The sequence below is a fragment of the Electrona antarctica genome (genome assembly GCF_951216825.1).
Source record: "Electrona antarctica genome assembly, chromosome: 14".
NCBI lineage: Eukaryota > Metazoa > Chordata > Actinopteri > Myctophiformes > Myctophidae > Electrona > Electrona antarctica.
In genome coordinates, this window is record NC_136795.1 from 28,298,997 (window position 1) to 28,319,999 (window position 21,003).

The 21,003-nt window shown below is 42.6% G+C and overlaps 2 protein-coding genes across 6 annotated transcripts; one reads left to right on the forward strand and one right to left on the reverse strand.

Moving 5' to 3' along the window:
- Positions 1-181: 181 nt before the first annotated feature.
- LOC306936678 (G-protein coupled receptor family C group 5 member C-like) lies at positions 182-8,615 on the reverse strand. Of its 4 annotated transcripts, none has more exons than XM_079520275.1 (5): positions 8,349-8,615; positions 6,149-7,190; positions 1,330-1,433; positions 1,091-1,216; positions 182-845 (listed from the first exon to the last, which is right to left on the reverse strand). In XM_079520275.1, the coding sequence occupies exons 2-5, from the start codon at positions 7,131-7,133 to the stop codon at positions 813-815; spliced, it is 1,248 nt and encodes a 415-aa protein (XP_079376401.1). In that variant the 5' UTR covers positions 7,134-7,190; positions 8,349-8,615; the 3' UTR covers positions 182-812. The 4 variants fall into 4 exon arrangements, with proteins under 4 accessions (XP_079376401.1, XP_079376404.1, XP_079376403.1 ...); XM_079520278.1 differs by having other exon boundaries at positions 1,087-1,216; XM_079520277.1 differs by lacking the exon at positions 8,349-8,615 and adding an exon at positions 8,189-8,237.
- Positions 8,121-18,456, forward strand: btbd17b (BTB (POZ) domain containing 17b). 2 transcript variants are annotated; one of them, XM_079520274.1, is made up of 4 exons: positions 8,121-8,254; positions 13,308-13,710; positions 15,761-16,046; positions 16,320-18,456. In XM_079520274.1, exons 2-4 carry the CDS (start codon positions 13,617-13,619, stop codon positions 17,392-17,394), a joined length of 1,455 nt encoding a protein of 484 aa, XP_079376400.1. In that variant the 5' UTR covers positions 8,121-8,254; positions 13,308-13,616; the 3' UTR covers positions 17,395-18,456. The 2 variants fall into 2 exon arrangements, with proteins under 2 accessions (XP_079376400.1, XP_079376399.1); XM_079520273.1 differs by having other exon boundaries at positions 8,123-8,266.
- The last annotated feature ends 2,547 nt before the right edge of the window (positions 18,457-21,003 follow it).

The window sequence follows — 21,003 nt, forward strand, 5'->3', positions numbered from 1 at the left end:
TACAGCTATTTACAGTGTTATTCTGGTGACTATATAAACAATGTAAAAAACATTGTTACATACCATACTCAAGAGATCATAGGATACGTTTGCTAGTTAACTATACAGTACATGCTTTACCGTGCCAAGTGCCCAAACATAATTTCACATTTGTCTATCAGCCACAGTTCACTTTAATTCATTATAATTTTTTCTCTCCAATAAAAACATGTGGAGTACGGGTCTGTATGGGGGGGTGGGGGGGGCTTTCAAATATTAAAATGTTTTGTTCTGTAATACAAATCCACATTGATAAAATCAAATAATGTCCATTGTCCTCTTGTTTAGGGGCTGTTGTTGGCATGTCCTAAGGTCACAGGGTCACAAATGTGAGAGGCAAGGGATTTTTGTTGGGTATAGTGGTATACAGCCCACACACTCTGCCCTCCAAGTCACTCATCCAGGTTGTCATACTGGCTTTGTCAGTGGCTTTGTCAACCTCATATGTCCAAAACGCTTACTTTTCAGGATTCAAATTCAAAAGTAGCAAAGAATTAGCAGATCAACAAGCTCAAAACATGTTTCGTGCAGCGTTTCGAACCTGTATATCTGCTACTTTTGATGCTTTTGTGTGGCACCGTTATGATCAAATAAGGCATTAATTTAAAATATGGAGAAAGGTTTCTGCCCAACAGCAACGATATTCAGCCAGCAGCTCTGGTGTACACAGTTCAGATCACATGGATCCCAGCGCAAACATGGCCAACAGATACAGGATAAAAAGGCGTTAGCGAAACAGGAACAGGGTCATGTTGTGGCATACTGCTGGAAATTCACCAGAATGCTTTCTTGTTCAAGCCATTACCCTGTGGAATGGAAAGGGAGAATCAGAATGTTAAACTTCAGTCAGTAGTGACTACGTTAGGTTTCCATAGGTGGGCATATGTTTTATCCCTGCTTCTAGTCAGACTGAATTAAATGCCTAACTTTTGGGGAAATTAGACAGTGACATATTTGATACTTTGATACTCTCATCACAGTGTGATGTGAGCTTGTAGATTGTCTATTTTCAATATTTGTTCTATGATGAAGTAGGCTATTGTCTACCTACGTTGCCTGCATGTGACAGTCCAGACGTGGGCAGGTGCTCAGGTGCTCGAGACAGGGAGTTGTTACTACTCTGGTTTACAGACGGGACTGATGCCCTGGGAAAGATTGTCTCCTGGGTCTGGTCCCTCTGAAGAAACAGAGACACACACACACGGTTATCATCACAAAGATCATTTCAGTGGCACAACAGATGTTATGATTTTGGGAGTGCATCAGTGCAATGTGTGAGAATGAACTCACATTAGCCAGACTCTTTGTAATCAGGGCTAGTTCAGTTGGCTGGTACACACAGCTTCTTAATTGACCATTATAGGCACCATATGGAGATGCAGGCTTCTTGTCCGCTAGCCAGGAAAACGGGAAGAGGAGAGGTTTTAATGACAGAGTTAACAATGGCATTTCACAGGAAAATCCTGTTGAAGATGATTTGGGGGTTTAAGTTTTAGTTCTCTGTATGGTGAGTATGAATAAAGTCAAACAAACAAAACGTCAGAAAAATCCTAAACTCAATGCACTTTAGTAACATCTGCCATTGTTTGAAGATAACACATGGACCATGATCTCTATGGCAACAGCTCATAAAACACAGTCAAGTCCACCATGGTCGCATGGTTAAATTGAAAGACAATTTGCTGTGCATATCAGGAACACATCACAAAAGCACACCGTAGAAACTTGGTAACCTATTATTGTCTCCACCAGGCCGAAGGCATGGGGAGAGAGTATGTTTTGCACTCCGTCCGTCCGTCCGTCCGTCCGTGTGTCCGTCCGTCTGTGACCAGCTAATCTCCGGCACCGATGCCAACGATGAACCTCTGCCCCAAAATTTCCAGAACGGCCTGTTATAGCGCCACCAGGAGGCCGCTTTGTGCAAAACAAGTTTTTGGACAGTACACCTACGGGGTGCACAGATTTTGTCCAAACATCACGCAAATTGGTACACAGTCTCTCTAGAGCCAGTCAACGAAACGGGTCTTTCAGATTTCTCAGACTCCATCCTGATTGGCTAAGATTGGCTTCCAAAGTTGTGTGCTCAGTTTCAAACAAAATGCTGCAAATCATGAACACATTGTGTGATTTCCGTGAAATTGTGCACGCACATTCCCACTAGGCCGAGGAAGAAATGCCACATGAACATTTTCAACTCAGCCTCATGGTGGCGCTATAACTGGCCGAAAAGTGTTTTTACCTGCGGATCTGTGGATAACTTTGTATGCCAACTCCCTAGAGGCCAAGGAAAAACCCTTTCCTGGCATTTTTCACATCTGCTCTTTATAGCGCCACCAGGAGGCCGACATATGTAAAACACATTTTCCACACACACACACACACACACACACACACCACCACCCCCCCTCCCCCACCTCTGCATTGGAGACCTCTGCCCAGACCTCTGCTGTGTTGGAGGAGCTGTGGTCTGACTATAATATCTATGTGTTTGACGGTTTATTTATGTATTAATTTCTTACTGAAGTATAGGACAACGGTGAGAATAAATATCATGTATCAACTCAACAAAACGTTTGGTCTGCAGTTAATAGAGAGCACACGTCTGAACAACCTCCTAACCGTCAGTAACCAGTAGTGCCAGAAGTATAGGGCTTTGGGCACTACACTACCACATTGTGGCAGCGGTGGCCGAACGGATAGCGGCGCGGTCTTGATACCGGAAGGTTCCTAGTTCGAATCAGCCGTCCGACACGTTAAAATTACCACCGTTGAAGTGCCCTTGAACAAGGCATTGAACCACTACGATGAAATGTGTTCTATGAGCAGGGCCTGGCTGGAAACAAGTTCTTGAGCTTAGCCCAGATACCCTGGGTAAATATAGATTTAATTTCATTTCATTTCACTTTTTCTAGTTTAGTTATGCGACAAGAAGGTCAGAGATTATAACTAGATTAGATTCAATCAACTTGGGCAACATCCCACTCTCAACCCGTTTCTCTTTCTAAAGGTTTTCCCCAATTATGTTAGATCATCAGACGAAGCTCAGCAAACATAGCAGGTAAACCCGATGCCACTCTGAGCTTTGTTTAGCCTGCGTCAACAGTAACTCTATTGTATTTGGGGTAGAACTGATACAATAAGATAGGCCAAAATGTTACTGATCCTGTCACTGGGGAAATTCAGGTGTCAGCAGCAACAACAGCAGTACGGATCAAACAGCATACTGGTAAGAGTAGAGAGATTACAGATATAAAAGTAAAATAGACTTAAGCCTGATTGTCTCCACCAGGCCGAAGGCATGGGGAGAGAGTATGTTTTGCACTCCGTCCGTGTGTGTGTGTGTGTGTGTGTGTCCGTCCTTCCGTCCGTCTGTTACCAGCTAATCTCCGGCACCGTTAACCCGGTTGATGCCAAATTTTGCACACACACTCCCTGGATGCCAACGATGAACCTCTGCCCCACATTTTCCAGAACGGCCTGTTATAGCGCCACCATGAGGCAGCTTTTCACATGTTTTACCTAAAACTGCACCGATCTGCGTCAAACGTTGACCTGCATTTTCCGCATCCGCCTTTTATAGCGCCACCAGGAGGCCGACTTTTGTCAAACAAATTTTTTTCTAGTTTATACTTTGTCTTACTGTACGACAGCATCGCTGAATGAACATTATTTGATGGAGCATAAATTATGCATAAGAGTCCGACATCTGCACTTGGTCTGTATACTCCGTTAACATGCAGTAATGCTCTACCAAAAGACATAAAAAAGTGTGACACCTTACCCTCCTTCAAAACCGCCATAAAAGAGCATATTTGTGCAAATAGTAACGGATTTATTAATACCAGAAATTAACCCCCCCACCCCCAACGGTTTACTGTACACATGTGTTTTAGTGTTGATGATGTCTAGGATATAATTTTATTGTATGTCTTTAAAATGTCTATGAATTGAATGGAAAAGTCCCGCAGGACTTTGTTTTATCCTTTTAGCACCATTGTATAATCGTACCACTGTGCTATTTGCAAACTGTTAAATCATTCAATCAACCAGGTGTATTCGATCAGTAGATATAATATAAGTGTACATCTATCACCTATGAATGTTATCAACAGTGGATAAGAAGAGACTGTATGCCAGCCTGTATCTGAATAACAATGCAGTCTTATCAAAGGTGAATATAATGAGTAGGCTACAGGCCTACTATGTAAAGTATATCAACATTGAACCTTTTTCGGTTGAGTAGGGAACATAGCACCTTCTTTGAGTGGGGAACATAGGGAGGACCCCAGAAGAGTCTCCGCAACTGTAATATGCTGCATGATGGAAATGATGCAGTTTGGTGGTGGTTATTATTAAAGGAAAACATCAAGCGATCCTCAAATAACTGTAATTGTGTGGCTATGCATCTGACCAACAGACTGTGTGATGGTGAAGAGGCAGATGATATTTGGAGATATTCAGGAGGCTTCGAACTATGAATGGTTCACAGAGTTGGGGGAAGTGGCCTAATGTGCTCACATGTCATTCAACAGTGATGGACAGGCCTGAACTGATAAGGTTCTGTCTGTATGATAAGGTTCGGTGGTCATTTGATGTACACCAAAGTGGATAGAATTTCAGGAATATATACAGCAGCATGTGATTTACATCAGTGTTGTTGCTAGGAGATAGTTGGTAAAAAAAAAAATCCATTAACAAAAATATAATAAAAACCCAACCCAACACCTGACTTGAGACATATGCAATTGTGGATATGACAAGAGTTTATGTATCTTTCCCCCCAATGTTTTTCTTTTGTTTTATTCTTTTCTCCGTCAACATTCTTTTGACTCTGCCATGCTATTGTACAGTGAAAACGTTTAGGTAGGCCAGCAGACATTTGCCCTAAAAAGGGCTTGATGTATGAATGACACAGATTCATTGTTCATCTTACTCTACTAAGGTCTAATTTTGAATTCTGGGACAGCAAGCTTAATTCCTAAACCAACACCAGGCATTAATCACATGGGCACTGCCAGAAAATAACACACAGAAACCAATTCATCATTTTGGTAGCAGGCCTCTGGTCAGGTCAGGGCCATTTAAATAGTCTTCCATGACTTTAGTGGGTAGGTGAACAAGAACAATAGTTTAAGACTCTTATGTTTTTGAGTGGTGTAAACCACTCCTACGACTGGCTTTGTTAGTTTACGTGTCTGTCTGTCTGTCTGTCTGTGCTCAAAAAATGAGCATGGTTGCTACGGTCACCCAGTTCACCCGGGTGTGATTTCATTACGTCAGACCACAGCTGATCAGTCTATATAAGACCTTACACCACTCAGTTCACACGGGTGTGATTTTTATTTTTAATGTCCCACTATTTTGTAACAATTTTTTCACCCACTGTCTATTATCTAATGTAATCCTGGGCTCTACACTCCCTTTGCCAACCTGGCGAGAGCAATGGACTGACCTCATGCTTCCTTCAATGCATGAGGAGGCCAGCCCTTCTTTTCCCCTCCATCAGACGCCCCAGCTGGACAGGTGTAGGCAGTTTAGAGACCAGTATTACTGCATGTTTTTGTGAGGGTACCTAAATACCCTAGGAGACACGGGGAGAACATGCAAACTCCACACAGAAAGGCCCTTTCGCCAACCCCACTTCAGGTATGGGCACTGATGACACGTCGGAGTGTCCCCAGCGGGAATCGAACCCAGGACCTTCTAGCTGTGAGGCGACAGCACCACCGACTGTGACACCGTGCCTCCACTCTTCACGATTCAATGCATTCCAAGTATTTAATGTAACACAGTGGTTCTCAAAGTGGAGTCTAGGGACTCCAAGGAGTCCTTGAAGGGGTCCCAGGGGGTCCCCAGCAAAAAGTGTCAATATAGCATCAAAACAACTTACCGGTAACCACTTTAACCTGAAGAAATAACCAATCTGTAGTTGTTATATTTTAAGATGAATGTTAACGCTTTGAATGTTATGCATATTCATTAGATTTTTCCTGAGAATACAACATAGAATGTCCTTTAGGGCAGAATGAAAAATATTACTAATTTATTTACTTTATAGTACCATTGAATTTCAAATAAACATAACAATGAATAATGTGGCGTACTGTACCTGCACTAGGTTCATCCACAGAGAAGGCTTTATTCTCCATATACACGTGCTGCTGTTCCTTGAGAATGTTGTCATAGACCAGGCTCCTTGCAGGGTAGACGATATCTCCATCATGGGGCTGCTCATGGTCTGGGTCAGCCTGCGTGGTTAGACAACAGATTTCTGGAATGGTGTAGAGAATGAGGAAGACCCACGCATTGGACACCAAGGCTACAGCGAGGGTAGGGTCATCCCAGCTGGGGTCACCGACAACCCGGTTCCCATGGACGTACATGACAATCCAGGCCACCCAGATGGCCATGGTGAAGGCCCCCGTTGTCAGGATGAAGGCCCCGTCTCGACGCCACTTCTTGTGCTTGTTGGTGAGGGATGGCACAGCTATTAACACCACAGCCACCAGCAAAGCCATCACATAGATCAGTGCCATCACAAAGTCCTGATTGGCGATGCTGCAGGAGAGATTGGGGATGCCAGTGAGGGGGCTCCTGGCCATGGTGATGACCAACCACTCTGTGTTGATGATGACCTCTACCAGCCAGAGCGCCAGGGCCCCCGCACACAGCATCCAGCCTCTGGGCCCCCAGCCCTGACGCTCCAGCAGGACGAGCCACAGCGCGTGCATCACCAGGCAGGCCAGGCAGCCGGCAAACAGCACCCCGAAGAGAAACCTCCGCGCGGCACACGTGGTGAAGTCCCGGCCCACGATGAAGGCAAACGTGAGAGCAAAAAGTCCAAGAGTGAAGACGACGACGCCGGCCTGCAGGGCCACCATACACTTCCTCTTCTTGTCGGTCACAAAGGGCAGGCTGGCCATGAGAATGATGAGCAGGACAAAAGACGTCACCACGCCAGCCGCGGCCAAGGCCTCCACCACGATCCCCCACACTGCAGCCAGGTCACACAGGTTGTAGTACATGGAGGTGACAGAGGCACCACACCCATCGGGAGCACGGGTAGGGTCGATGGCTTCCTTTTTTGAGTCCATGTTTACCTAACTTCTCTGCTGGTGCACACCTGGCTGGAATCTGAGACAAACACAACACTGACAAAACATTCAAGGTTATTTTATGTGAAGGAAATTATCAGTCCAACATGTCCAATGATGTACAATATTGATTCCACTTTAATTTCTTACATAGACTGCCCTCAATCAAAAAGAGAGAATGGATTTTGTTTGCCAACAAATCCAGTATAACTGGACTTTGTATTTGATGAGACTCTGCTTTCCTGTTATTTGACCTGACCTGTGTCCATTTCTTCTCTATTCTCTTTTCCCTATTCTAACTCTTCCTGTAACTGCAATGTTGAGAGCTTGCATAGAAAATAATTCCACCCACTCTTTTGCACCTGTAATCATTTGATGTGACAGATATAATGCATCCAGTCAGTGAATTTTAATAAACTGTATAGCTGTTCTGACATTCTGTTGAAAATAGATCCTATGAACACACACACACACACACACACACACACACACACACACACACACACACACACACACACACACACACACACACACACGATTTTCAAAATAGTAAAGGATGGCCAATAAGTTTAGGGATAAGGGAGGCGCAAGATGGAGCCCCTAATGCCCTTAGCCCTTATAGTTCCCTCAGTCCTATACGCATATTTCTCATGGATTTGGTTTCAACTAAAGTCCCAAAACAAATTTCACCATAACACAGGAACATCTACTAGGCCTAGATCATTGGGGGAGATATCATACAGATATTCACTATAATAATGGTTATTATTATTTAAGAATTAAGAATGTATTTCATTTACATTGCTTCAGTCATCAAATCAATAATCATGCAGGCGTTTAGCGTTTTAATAGCTGATTAAGCTGAAACTGTAGTAGGCTTACTGTACCCATCATTTTCCATTAATGCTAGTAAAGCAAGCCTGATAAAAGTATCAAGGGAGGACCCACACCCCCCGCATGGGGAGTCCCTCCACCCCCCAAAAAATCCTGGATTCTCATAGTCCAATGTTGGCAGACCTGGCGTCTCCAGTGACTCCAGTCCAGTCCTGTCCTACCTTTACCAAAAGTTGAAATGTAACTCTACTCTTCGCTTCAACACAACATGGGGTGCTCCAGTTCAGGTCAGCGGTCAGGTAGGCTAAATTAGCTGCAGAATCGAAAATCCATAAATAAGGAAATCTGTTCTGACGATGTGAGATTTCATTTGTAGCCTACCAAGTGAGAAATGCAGGCGAAGTTCTGCGCGATCCAATTTCCAATGTCAACTCAAGTCTGTCCTACTCGTCAGGATTAAGTGGGTCTACTGGTTAAATATTCTGTATTCTTTACGGATTCCGAGATATCATAGGATGATAGGCCTATATTCATATTCTCGATCCGCCTGCAGCTGCAGCCCCATCATTCAATCATTCACTTGTTGCGTGTTGGAGCACACCTCATTGCATTGCCCTCACCAGTCACCTCATTTCAAAGTGAACCCAACTCAGTTCCTAGTGGTTCCTAGTGCTTCAGCTTTGCATACTCATGCGATTAGCCTATTAAACCACCTTATTTTTCATAAACCAGCCTAAGTCCATAACAATAGCCACAGTATTACAAAAGTGTCCCATTTGTGCTGATTATAGGCTACACCTTTTTGGTCCAGCTTGTTGTGGTGTTTGTGTGACTTTTGTGTCATGTAAGGATGCAATGATTTAATAGGTTAAAATAGGCTATGAAAACAGAATGCTGTAAGAAATAACAACCTTCTGTTGATGGAATATAGCCCAGTTAAGTAAATACAATTTTTTTTTCCCCCTAAGAAGAGAACATTTAAACCACTATAACATAGTGGTTTAATACTTATATGGTTTAATACAAATTAAACCAACCTTCATCAGAGAATAGAGTGTAGAGCCACCTGGTGGGTGATACTGATATAAATTAAAACCAACACAAATTACAACAACTAGGCCTACATTTCATTCCCAATCAGTTGCAACTTGCAAGCCATTCATTTTATAAAGAGGAAGGGTGAATAGGCTATAAAGTCTTTAGTTTAATTATCATCTTTAGATGATCTACTCTCCATCATGGCCCATAGCACTTACCCTACCCCCCTTAGACAGCACTTCTTAGACTTATATAGCATTTGAAACAGACTTATAGCATGTCATGTAGACAGCACAATAAGTGCATTGTATGTAGTCATAGCACTTCATAGTATATATGTACAGCATAGTATAGCATATATGTATAGTTTATATGTATAGTGTCATTATATAGATATGTTCTAGTCACGTTCTTAGCTTACGCATATTTCGCGATAAATGCATTTTACATATGTGATGTATTCCCATGCTTTTTGTTCTTGCTTAATGTAAATCGCTCTGGATTAAGAGCGTCTGCTAAATCCCTAAATTGTAAATTGTACTCTGAAATACTATCATGATCAGGAGTGTTGTGCTGGAAGACTACCGTATAATATCTCATGATTAGGCAACAGTGAATACAGTTGTATTATAGCCTACTTTACAGCTCTATAGATTAAAAGCATAGTATAGCAGAGTGGAGCTCAACCTCAGATAATATCAGTCTAATATCTCCCTCAAAACATAAATAAAAACATAATTAAAGGTTTCAATCAATCAAATCATAGGGATATTCCTTTGGCTTAGTGGTTTCCACGAGACCTGGGTTTGATTCCCAGGTGTTACAATAGCACTTGTTACTATTGTTCTCAGTTATGCACTTTGTAGTACAGTTCTCAAAACGGTGCCGGTCCAAATGGGCCCATGTTATATCACTGTCTGGGCAGAGCGATTAGATTTAATATTTGAAAAGCATTAAAAACCACATGGTTACAGCATTTGAGGATTTTCACAAGAAAGTCCAGGGACTTATTTCCATTGAGGTCCTCTCACATTTAACAGATTAATAAGTTAAAAATGCTTTACAATACAAAAACATATGACAGAGTAACATATACAGTACATGTATACATAACATAAAACATGTTATCTATCCTATACAAATGACTATATACCTTTCCCAATAGACATGCCTTTTCTGCTGTTTAAAATACCTCAGATTCACTTTGTTAGTTTGACAAGTTTGACTGTCTACTGGTTAAATTAACTGCTAAATATAACATACATTTTTCTAACCCTTTTGATAGCAAGATGATTTTGTTTTTTGGAAATATACTCAATATACCTACAGAAGAACCAAAGTCAGTTATCAAACAGCCACCATCTGTAGCAATGGTTGATGGCTTAGGATTTTGCTGTGTACAAGGCTACAAGCACAATAACTTAATAACTTTATAGGCTTTCAGAATTTAAGGCTTTCAGCATTCAAATGTAAGTGCCTGCATCAAAAGCCTCTTCCTGTGGACCATGTTTTGAGGGCCTTGTTAACCACTTTTAACCTGCCGTCCCTATTATTTGGGGCATGTCATTATAGGCAGGAAGAAAAAGAAAGTTCCAAAATAGCGAAAGTAGCAAACTTGCATCATGTTGTGAGTTGTCGATTGGCTTTTTTCATTATTTGTAGAATTGTAGAAATTGTAGAAAGTACAACCAAGTATATAGGTGGTTCTGGTTCATCATGACCTTGGATTTGAGCATTCAAATAAGGTCATGGTTTTCACACCTTATTGGTGGTGGCCCCAGCATTCAGCATTCATGCTGCGTGATGGAGAACATTGAGGCAATCGATCCATCAGCGGAATTCCTCCCGAGGGGTGCTTTTACAAATTCGGCAGCTTGTCAATCCATTCCCCTCTGTTTGCGATCCTGTTTAGCAGTTGTCTTAGTAGAAGCTGGTCGCGATGGAGAGAGCAAAACGACCTGTCCTTGACCGTTGTCACACGGAAATACTTTAAAATATAAATGGAAAATTGAATTTTATTGGTCTGTGCCTGTTGATATAATGCAGCCCTTTTAGATGCATGGTGCTTAATGTACAGTATATTCTGTTTCCATTCAGTCAATATGTGACTATAGTATAACCACAAACGTATAAATAGTTTTTCATAGAGATACAGAATGTAATGATGTATTAGCTGGCGAACCTGTCCCATATCACAGCTATTATGTGATTCATATATAGGTCACGTATACATACTATAGGTCTACATGAATCCTATTCTATACCTACCTGGAGTTGACTGCCAGTAGTCAGGTTTCTTGTACAGTAGCAGGCTTCATTAGAGCACCTCAGCAGCTATCTGTCCTCTGAGAACATGTCAGGTTATTCATAGCAATGGCTCAGGTAAAAGTCTCACAGGAAATCTCTTCTCTTGCATTCTTACCGAATCCTAGCTGGCCTTAGGGCTCATGCTCAACCCAATTCCCTCTGAGATTATTCTGTCTGTCTGTCTGTCTGTCTGTCTGTCTGTCTGTCTGTCTGTCTGTCTGTCTGTCTGTCTGTCTGTCTGTCTGTCTGTCTGTCTGTCTGTCTGTCTGTCTGTCTGTCTGTCTGTCTGTCTGTCTGTCTGTCTGTCTGTCTGTCTGTCTGTCTGTCTGTCTGTCTGTCTGTCTGTCTGTCTGTCTGTCTGTCTGTCTGTCACACAATAAGTGAGAAAATAAATTTGTATCTAGATTTTGTATTGATTTATTATATTGCCATATGCCACATTGCCAATATATATAAAGCTTTTGATGAGGCTAATGGCCCATTAGCTCACATACAGTATCTAGTGACCGATGGCTACATCTTGTTTGTGTGATAAGAGTTTAAATAAATTATATATGCAGCATTAGCTTGTCCCCAACAGGGGGGACTTTAAAGCTCAGCAGAAATTAAAGGCCACTTTAAACATAATAGGTATTTGAGGTCAAGGTCATATTAGTGCTAAGTCACGTACCAATGTCATACCTGTTACCCCACTTTCAGCATATCCCAACTATAGGGTTCATAGGGTTCAACGTTGCTGTGGCTCTTAATCCGGAGCAGTTATAGTGCTTATTATTGATTGGCATTGCCCCATCATGGCAATTAGCATTTTCCCTGCCTGCAGCAAGCCATTAATTCCATTCCCAGTTGGTGCTGTGTTGGTGCGCAGCACGCATATTTATTTAGCAAAACTGCCCAAAAGAACATGTTGACACACACACGCACGCACGCACACTCGCATGCGCGCGCGGCTGTTGCCAACGTTGCATTATAGATTACTATGTATGCTGTTAAAAGGGACAACTGAAATCTCTAATCCTTAACTGCATTATGGAATGATCATATTGAAGAGATGTCAATACAATTGTGGTTTTTGGGGTAATTTTACATGATTAATATGAACCTTCGAACTGTAGTCGATTTGTCTGTTCGTTTTTAATTTCCTTATTTTGAATTCATATGTCAAATTCTTCAAGAACATTATATGCTAATTAGCACACACAAGGCCAGGTATATTCTGGTTTGCCACCCCATTTTCTCAAAACCTCAACTAGCCAGACTTAGAAAATGAATTGTGCCAATTTAAAAACATCTCATAAAATGGTTTTGACTCAAGAATAAAAGCTGACACGGACATTGAGAGCCTTAATTACTTTTCGGCAAATATTCTCTATGGTACACTACAGTAATTAACGGACTAATTATAAGTCATATATTCCTCAACTAGGGATCAGAGAACTACTTTGTCATGAGTGCAATGTCAGCATGAATTTTATTCCTAAAGTATTCCTAAAGTAACCTAAGTAAATTATGCTTAAACGGTTAACCTCTTAAACCACAGGGGGGTCCAGGGGGGGAAATCAAAAATATCGGAGTTGGAACCTGAGACCTTGACCAGCCCCATTTACCCACTGAGAGCTGTTCATGAGGTGGACAGCCGCTGCCCCCGCCGGCTTAAACCTAACCTTATTCCTAACCTTAACCTCAGTAAAACTATGCCTGAACCTAACCCTATACCTAAACTTAAAAGAACCGCGGCACCGAGCGGTCGGCGTGAGGTCGGCGGAAAAGATCGAGGGGCGAGATGGTTTAGGGGCGACCGTACCTGATACCAAGGTGAAGACCATGTGTGGGATTTGTCTATTTTTTTCCTGTCTTATGCATTGACTACCTGCTCCTATGCACCTGTCCTTTGAAGTAGGTGCACTGCAAAAGGACCTTTTTAACTAGGCATGACACAAATACATTTCATCATTAACTTTACCTAACCATCTCGATATTTAAACTTCTCCACAGCGTTGATGTGATCCATGTCTCCATCTGGCCCAGTGCCACCGACCAATTCCTTGCAACATCCAAAAAGGGAGAAATTCAAAATCAAAGCCGTCGTCATGGTAACGCCCCTGCCAGCTTCCACCAATCAATGGTGTCCCTGAGGTTGCGATGATGTGCTGAGGGAAAGGCCAGCGTCCTACATAAAGAGTGTGGGACAGGGAGTCGGGCACCAAACATACCCGACGAAAGCCACGGCAGCAAGGACACAGAGCACTCGAATACTAGGAACAGGACACGGATAGAAGAGAAGCTGGGAATAGAGGACAAGGCATGGCGCGCTCATGCGAACAAGGAGGCTCTCCCTGGGTCTACGCCGGCACCCTGCTCATTTCACTCTACTTCCACTCTGTTGCAGTTGGAGGAGGTAAGATGCTGCATCAAAAGATCAGTCTGTGTCCATTTCAGGGATTAGATTTTGTCCCTCCTAGCACTTCTTATGTTGTCTTCCATTGCAAGAGAAGAGCTGTATTGTTCTATTTCAGTCCAGCTTCCCCCCATATACTGTCAGTGGGCAGTAGGGCACACAGCATGAGTGCTCAACCAGCCTCAGGGCGAGGGGGGGGGGCATCTACTCTGTTTTATCCTGTCCTCATCTTTCTCTACTGTGTGCAGGGAAAGGCAGTCCAATCTATTTTCTGTGAACCAATTCTGTGATACTGCACAGCACAGTGGTAGATTAATGCTACGGAAAAGGTTTCTTCCTCCATAAAAGTCCTTTTTGACCAGAAAGACCACATACATAAGTGTAATCATATCATAGACATGATTTCCTTTGGAATACCAGCAGGTCTAGTGCTATAATTGTAGTACAAAATGTGTAATTTAATGGTTACACTGATCTGAAGAGAGACTTCTTCATAATTCATTTTCCTGCATTTCTATTTCATGGGGTCTGGGAGGAAAATGCAATTTGAATCATATACCTGATAGGTTCACCTTTTCCCTAAGAATGAATGTGAACATGTTTTCTTTATGGCTGAACCATAAAACTTGAATGTCAAAGTCATTTGTCATTGCCCCCAAAGCTCAGCTGGCTCAGGGTGCCCTGGCTTTACTAATTGGACAAAGGTTACTTTGAAGACAAGTAAGGCATCTTGATGGTGGTGGAGATATAAGCACTGGAATCCAGCCCAGGGAGTCAGCAGTGCTCCCCCTGTGTCTCATTATACCCCCAGCAGCAGTTCAATAAGGCTGCTGATGGCTGTGGCAGCAGAGGATGGAGGAAGCAGCTTCTCATGCTGGCTCTTTCATGTGTGATACTCCACTCCAGTATCTCTGCCACATGTACTTATGCTCAACAGCATCAAGAGAAGCAGCCACCGTTGTGTGTCAAAACTTGGATCATTTTGAAACACCTAGCATCTAATCATGCTTTCAGAGCTGGCACCCATCATTTTTTCTGTTTAGATACAGTAGATGGATAGATAGATAGATAGATAGATAGATAGATAGATAGATAGATAGATAGAACAACCAAACATAATAATAAGAATACACACAATAATCATTTGGCTACAGTACCCCACCCTACGCTTAGACAAAAAAGAAAGCAACCAGTATACAGCATATATGCCAATAGCCTGCATTATTCATAGCAAAAAGGCATTAAAGTATCTGTTCCTATGCTTCACAAAACAAATGTATTGAGAGCACAATTGTAACCTGTGCATATCTGTTTTACTCTGATGTAGTGTCACTTTTTAGCTACCCTAACCCACTCCTGAGCTGATTAACACAACAGCCTGTAAAAAGAATGGATTAATAAATGTGTAATTAATTGTCAGTGCCAAAGTAGACCAGCATATCAAACTGCTATGGTTTAAGAAGTCTATGCAAGGCTCACTGGTGTAGCGGTCCATGCACCTAGGCTACAATGTAGCCTGACAGCGTGTTGCGGGTTCGAGTCCTGATCCCGACGGCCTTTGCTGTGTGTCACTCCCCATCTCTCTCTCCCTATTCCCTGTCAGCCGATGGTCCTATCTATAATAAAGGCATAAAAGCCCCAAAATAAATTTATGCAAGCTAATGTGTTTTATTAAGGTCTGAGGTATAAATTGTAAAATAAGCCAAAGACTTCAATAAAATCGCATGAGAGGTGAATTAACCAGCATGGGTTTAAGTTGTAAATTCACCAAATCGTTTTGTAGAAAATAAGCGATCTACAAGCTCACAATGCATTGCAGTTTGACATGTTTCTGATCATGTAGATCAGTTATTTATTTTTCTCTGAATGTTCGCCTATTATGTCATGTCCAGAAAAGGGACGCTAGGGCCATGTGGTTAAAATGGACTTGATACAAATTTCCCAAATAGCAAATTACGAGTGGTTTCTACTCAAACACAAGACAAAAGTGTGAATACTGGCAAACATGTGATATTGATGATGCTGTGCGTTGTTGCAATCTCTTCCACAGCTGCTCTGAAACAGGAGGCAGTGTTGGAGAACAGTCAATATGTGCTCAACCACACCATGACCTTGGTGCAGCGTATGGACTCCCTGCTGACCTTGGGAAATGGTAGTGATGTCACACTCCGGATACAGACCATCAGCACAGATGAAGTTAAGGTGATCCAGGCCCACACCCTGGTGCTCTCCCTGCAGAGCGACGTGTTTGAGGAAATGCTGCTCAACCACAACGCCAGTGTCCTCGTTCTGAGAGAGACTGCGGACTGTGCTGCCGTCTTTGACAAGTTTGTAAGGTGTGAACAGCAGGAAGCAGTCTGTCTGTCAGTCAGGCTGGAGAACAGACAGTGATAACCACTACACACACATGCATGCATGCATGCATGCGCATGTGCGCGCACACACACACACACACACACACACACACTAGTCTAAATCTGACGAAATCGTCTTGGAGTGACTCCGATTTAGGGTGAAAAATCCCACAGCTGAATATATCACACCCCATAGATATTATGCTTGTGTTTTGTGACCATCTGTGACTGTTCCGGCCTTTTTACTCCCTGCAGGTATCTGTACTGCGGTGACATCTCAGTGCGGGTGGATCAGGCGATTCCTCTGCACAAGTTGGCCAGCAAGTACCATGTGTGGGGCTTGCAGCACGGTCTGACCCAGTATATGACACAGCATCTGTCAAGCGATTCTCCCACGGGCCACGTGGTCTGCTGGTACCAGTACGCTGTGCAAATTGGGGACTTGGCCCTTCGGGACAACTGCCTGCAGTACCTGTCCTGGAACCTGTCCTCTGTGCTGCAGAGTGCAGAGTGGGGTTCAATCAGCGAAGACCTGGTACTGTCCCTACTCCAGCGCTCAGACCTCATTCTGCAGAGTGAGCTGGAGCTCTATGAGGCTCTGGAGGCCTGGATAAGCCAGAACCAACCTGCTAGCTTGACCGTAGAGAGTGCTCTGAGGGCGATCCGGTACGGCATGATCCCTCCTCAGCACCTCTTCCGTCTGCAGAAGCAGTCGGGTCTCATGGTGAAGTATTACGAGTCTGTCCGTGATCTCCTCTATCTGGCATTCCAGTTCCACTCCGCCTCACCCATCCAGCTGGCCAAATTCTTTGACGTCAACTGCAGTATCTTCACCCCACGTAACTACCTGTCATCGTCCTGGGGGTCTCCTTGGATCATCAACAATCCCACTCGTGACGACCGCAGCTTCAGCTTCCAGACACAACTGGGGCCCAGTGGCCATGACACCACTAAGAGGGTGACATGGAATGCCCTCTTCTCCCCCCGCTGGCTTCCTCTCAGCGTCAGGTCCACCTACACCGAGGTGGGGGCCATGCTGCCCACCCGTACGGATGGTGGCCGCCCTCGTATCATTGTAACTCCTGCCACTTCCAGTCCAGAATTTGCTGGTGTGAGTTTCCAGAAGACAGTGATTGTGATGGCAAAACAGCAGGGAAAAGTGGTGGTGCGCCATGTGTACAACTTCCACCAAAGCACAGAGGAGGCCGGGGATTTCCTTGTAGATGCTGACCTGCAAAAACGGGCATCAGAGTACCTCATTGATAGCTCCCTCTATCTCCATATTGTAGTAAAACCTCTCTATCATACCCTTATTGTTGCCAGGAAGTGAGGGCAGAATATCTGTGTCTATACCTTACCTTACCTTCCGCTGTCCACCCTCTGCTTGCTCAGCTGACACAGTCTCACACACACAATCCAGACCACACTCATATGTCACAACTCCTGATTCTTGGCAAGACCGACATCTTCGGGCGTCTGGGTGGCTCAGGGTTAAAGTTCCTGCCCACCACCGCTGAGGGGTTTTATTCCTCTGCGGTGCATCCGGCTTGGCCAGGCGCTCCAACAAACACAATTGGCCGTGTTTGTGGGTGGGAAGCCGGGCAGGGAGGGCGGTCTCTTCACTCGGTGGGGAGGGCGAACTCTCTCTACACGTTGTTAGAGCACCTCTCAGTGGGGTGTGGAACTGAGAGGAATAGCAGGTTCCTCCATAAGTATTAAGGCCTCCCGGTGAAACTTGTCACTGTCAGGTGAAAAGAAGCTGCTAGCAACTTAATGTGTATCAGAAGATGTACATGGTTGTCTACACCCTCCCATTATATGACCATGACAAACTACATGAGAGGGTGAACAATAGGAATTGGCATAATGACTAAATTGGGAGAAAAGGAAGGGGAAACATTTATGAAAATGATTGACTACTACATTGTGGATGGCATTTTTGCAATAGTGTTTTGTCTTCCAGCAACTTTAGCAAAGCGACAATTTGACTTGCTGACAGCAATTCAGAAAATAGCAATCACATGATTTTTTTCTCAACATAAATCTTTTTTCTTGGTTGATTGTGAAGTTTGTGTATGTGCTGTAGTTTTGTTTTTAAATCTGCAATTTATTTCATTATAATCACACTTACTGTTACAAACACTTATGCATGTCAGAAAAGGTGCCTATCCTCCTGTTTGCATTCTACAACATGTTGAAGTATCCTACAATCATATTTACATTGTTCCTTTGAATTCTATACAGTCAGTGTAATCTCATAGTTACTTTTTGTTTCAATTGCACTGATGCATAAGCTATTTAACTACTGTCGAAATTGTATTCATTTTGTGCTATCCTCACATTTGTCCTCACAATGTTTCAAGAAATGCAATAAAGTGAATAAAACAATGAATTATTGTTTGTGGATTAGACGAAAATCATCATGATTTCACCACAATAACAAACATAAGCCTATGCATATGACAGATTTAACACAGTGGTAGCTGCCGCATAATACTGGACTGGCATTTTCCATGGCATAATTTGTCATTTTAATGTAACATTGTTTTATGTCAAGATGAGCAGCACCTCTGGGTGCGTACAGGCATCTAGACTCATTTTCAATCAGTTAAAGTAAGATGTTATGGCCGATTGGCCACATTTATTATCTACATGACTGGAGCTGTGGGGGTGAACGTGGTTTTGTGATGAACTGATTCTTGTAGCTTGGGGTCACCTCTTAAGAATTCAAGAGGGTGCCCAGTGATATCCCTTGAGCATTTTTAGTTATTAACCCCTTAATGCCCAAAACACAAAAAATCCACCAAAAATAGAGTTTTATGGTATTTCATGCAAGACTTTGCAGTATCCCTGTCCTCCTGTTCCATCCAGTGGAAACGACTGCGGGGGTGCTTGGTAGCTGGAGCATCCCTCAAGAAAAGAGGAACACAATATAGCACCCCTGAGCTCCCCTCCCCATGACTGGGGTTTTTGTCATGTAGACACACGACTCACACCTTTACGGGGGTGGTGGGGGCTTGGGCCACTGGGCGGTGGGCGTTGTCTGTTGTCTGTTCACAGAACAGGTATTCAAATGTTAATATGGTGGCTTTTGTCTCAATCTTGGAGCAACTCAGGTCCAATGTCTTCAGCGTCTCTTGCTTCAAGGTTATTCAAATAAGGACCTCATGAAGGTGAATTCTATGAACTGTTGGTCCACTGACCATTCCATGCTCCAGCAATGGGTGGTGTCACATAAAAAGACCTTTTAACATGTAGAGGTAGCTTTACATGTAGTAGAGGCCATAACATCAGATGGTGAAGGCAGTCATCTCATGTTCAGACTAGATGTATGACATCAGCAATTGTAATCTGACCCAAGGCTCACATCAGGTCCTCTGCCTATGGAGCCTCCATCAAGAACATGCTCAGCCGCATCAACTGCAGGGCACGCACACACATTCTGAAGGAACTTCTTTCCCATTCAACATCTTGGCAAAAACATCTGACAGTCACAGAACACCAGAAAGCCCACTTTTAGCTAACAGTGAACCTACTGTAGTAGGCCTATAACAAAATCATCAAGGCATGCATAGCAGGAAAAAGTTACACATGTATGAATTGTGGTTATTATCTGTAGCATTGAATTGATAATAATTAATAATATTTGTGTTCTATATAGACTATTATTTAATGGGGTTAAAGTTCAAAACATTGAAGATGACCACATGTATGAATACATCTTGGAGAAAGTAAATTTGATGGTTTGGATATAAGTAACTTTGCATGAAATAAACTATTCATAACCCTATTTTTGTGGGAAATGTTCGGTGGATGTTTGGTGCAAGATGCTCAAGATAGATGGCCTGAAAATGTTAATATGTAACCACCTGAAAAGAAATATGCTACAGTTTCATTAATACAGATTGTAGAATGCAGATTTGATACATTTCACTTGATTATTGTGCATATAATCTCAAAAGATATTTTTTATGGGATTTTGGGGTTTTTGGGCATGAAGGGGTTAATGTGCATTAATTAATAATGCATTAATCATAAATCATAATACAGTACATCTCTACATTCATAAACACTGTATAAAGCTATTTATGCATTTAGAGTAGACCAAGTATCGTGCATGAAATAGGCTACCATACAACTCTATTATGGGTGGATTTTTCTGTTTCGGGCATTAAGGGGTTAATAACTAAAAATCACACCCGTGTGAAGTGAGGGGCGCTCTTATCATCTTACAACATGATGTAATGATGATTTAAAACAAACGGTGTCAAAACAAATATTAAACTTTAATGGCGTTTAATGTTTGTGTTAGTGACTAAACAAAAATTTAATTATCTTTATTGTCAATGGCGTTTTTAAAACAAACATTGACCTAAAAACAAACATTAAACCTGTATATAGGCCTCAAAAATGCCCAAGGGATATCACAAGGCACCCTCTTGAATTCTTAAGAGGTGAGTGGTGACCCCAAGCTACAAGAATCAGTTGAGAAAAAAAACTTTATTTGACGAAACCACGTTCAGACATCAGCCTTCCGCTCCCGGACTATTAACTATTAAGCCCTGTTTTGATCTGTAATTGCGATGCGATGTGAGCTTGTAGATCTGCTATTTTTTGCAACAGATTGCTAAGTTTTACTTTGTCAAAATAGAAAATAAAAATAAATAGCCTACTAAATAGGCTAAACTGGAAAAAAGAAAAAAGTCCAAATGGGACATTAATGAGTATTTTATTTGATAGGCCAACTTCATCATGCCAGTACCTTTGTACTTTAAATCAAGTAGAACTTTGAATACATGACATTTAGGTTACTTGTGAGTGACAGAGTACTACATGGCATTCATGTGGTAGGGTAGGAGGCCTACTTTAGTACTTCAACTGATGTTTTGTTAAGGCATAGGTAAGATGGGCGGAAATACCTATTACCCGTCATGCACTG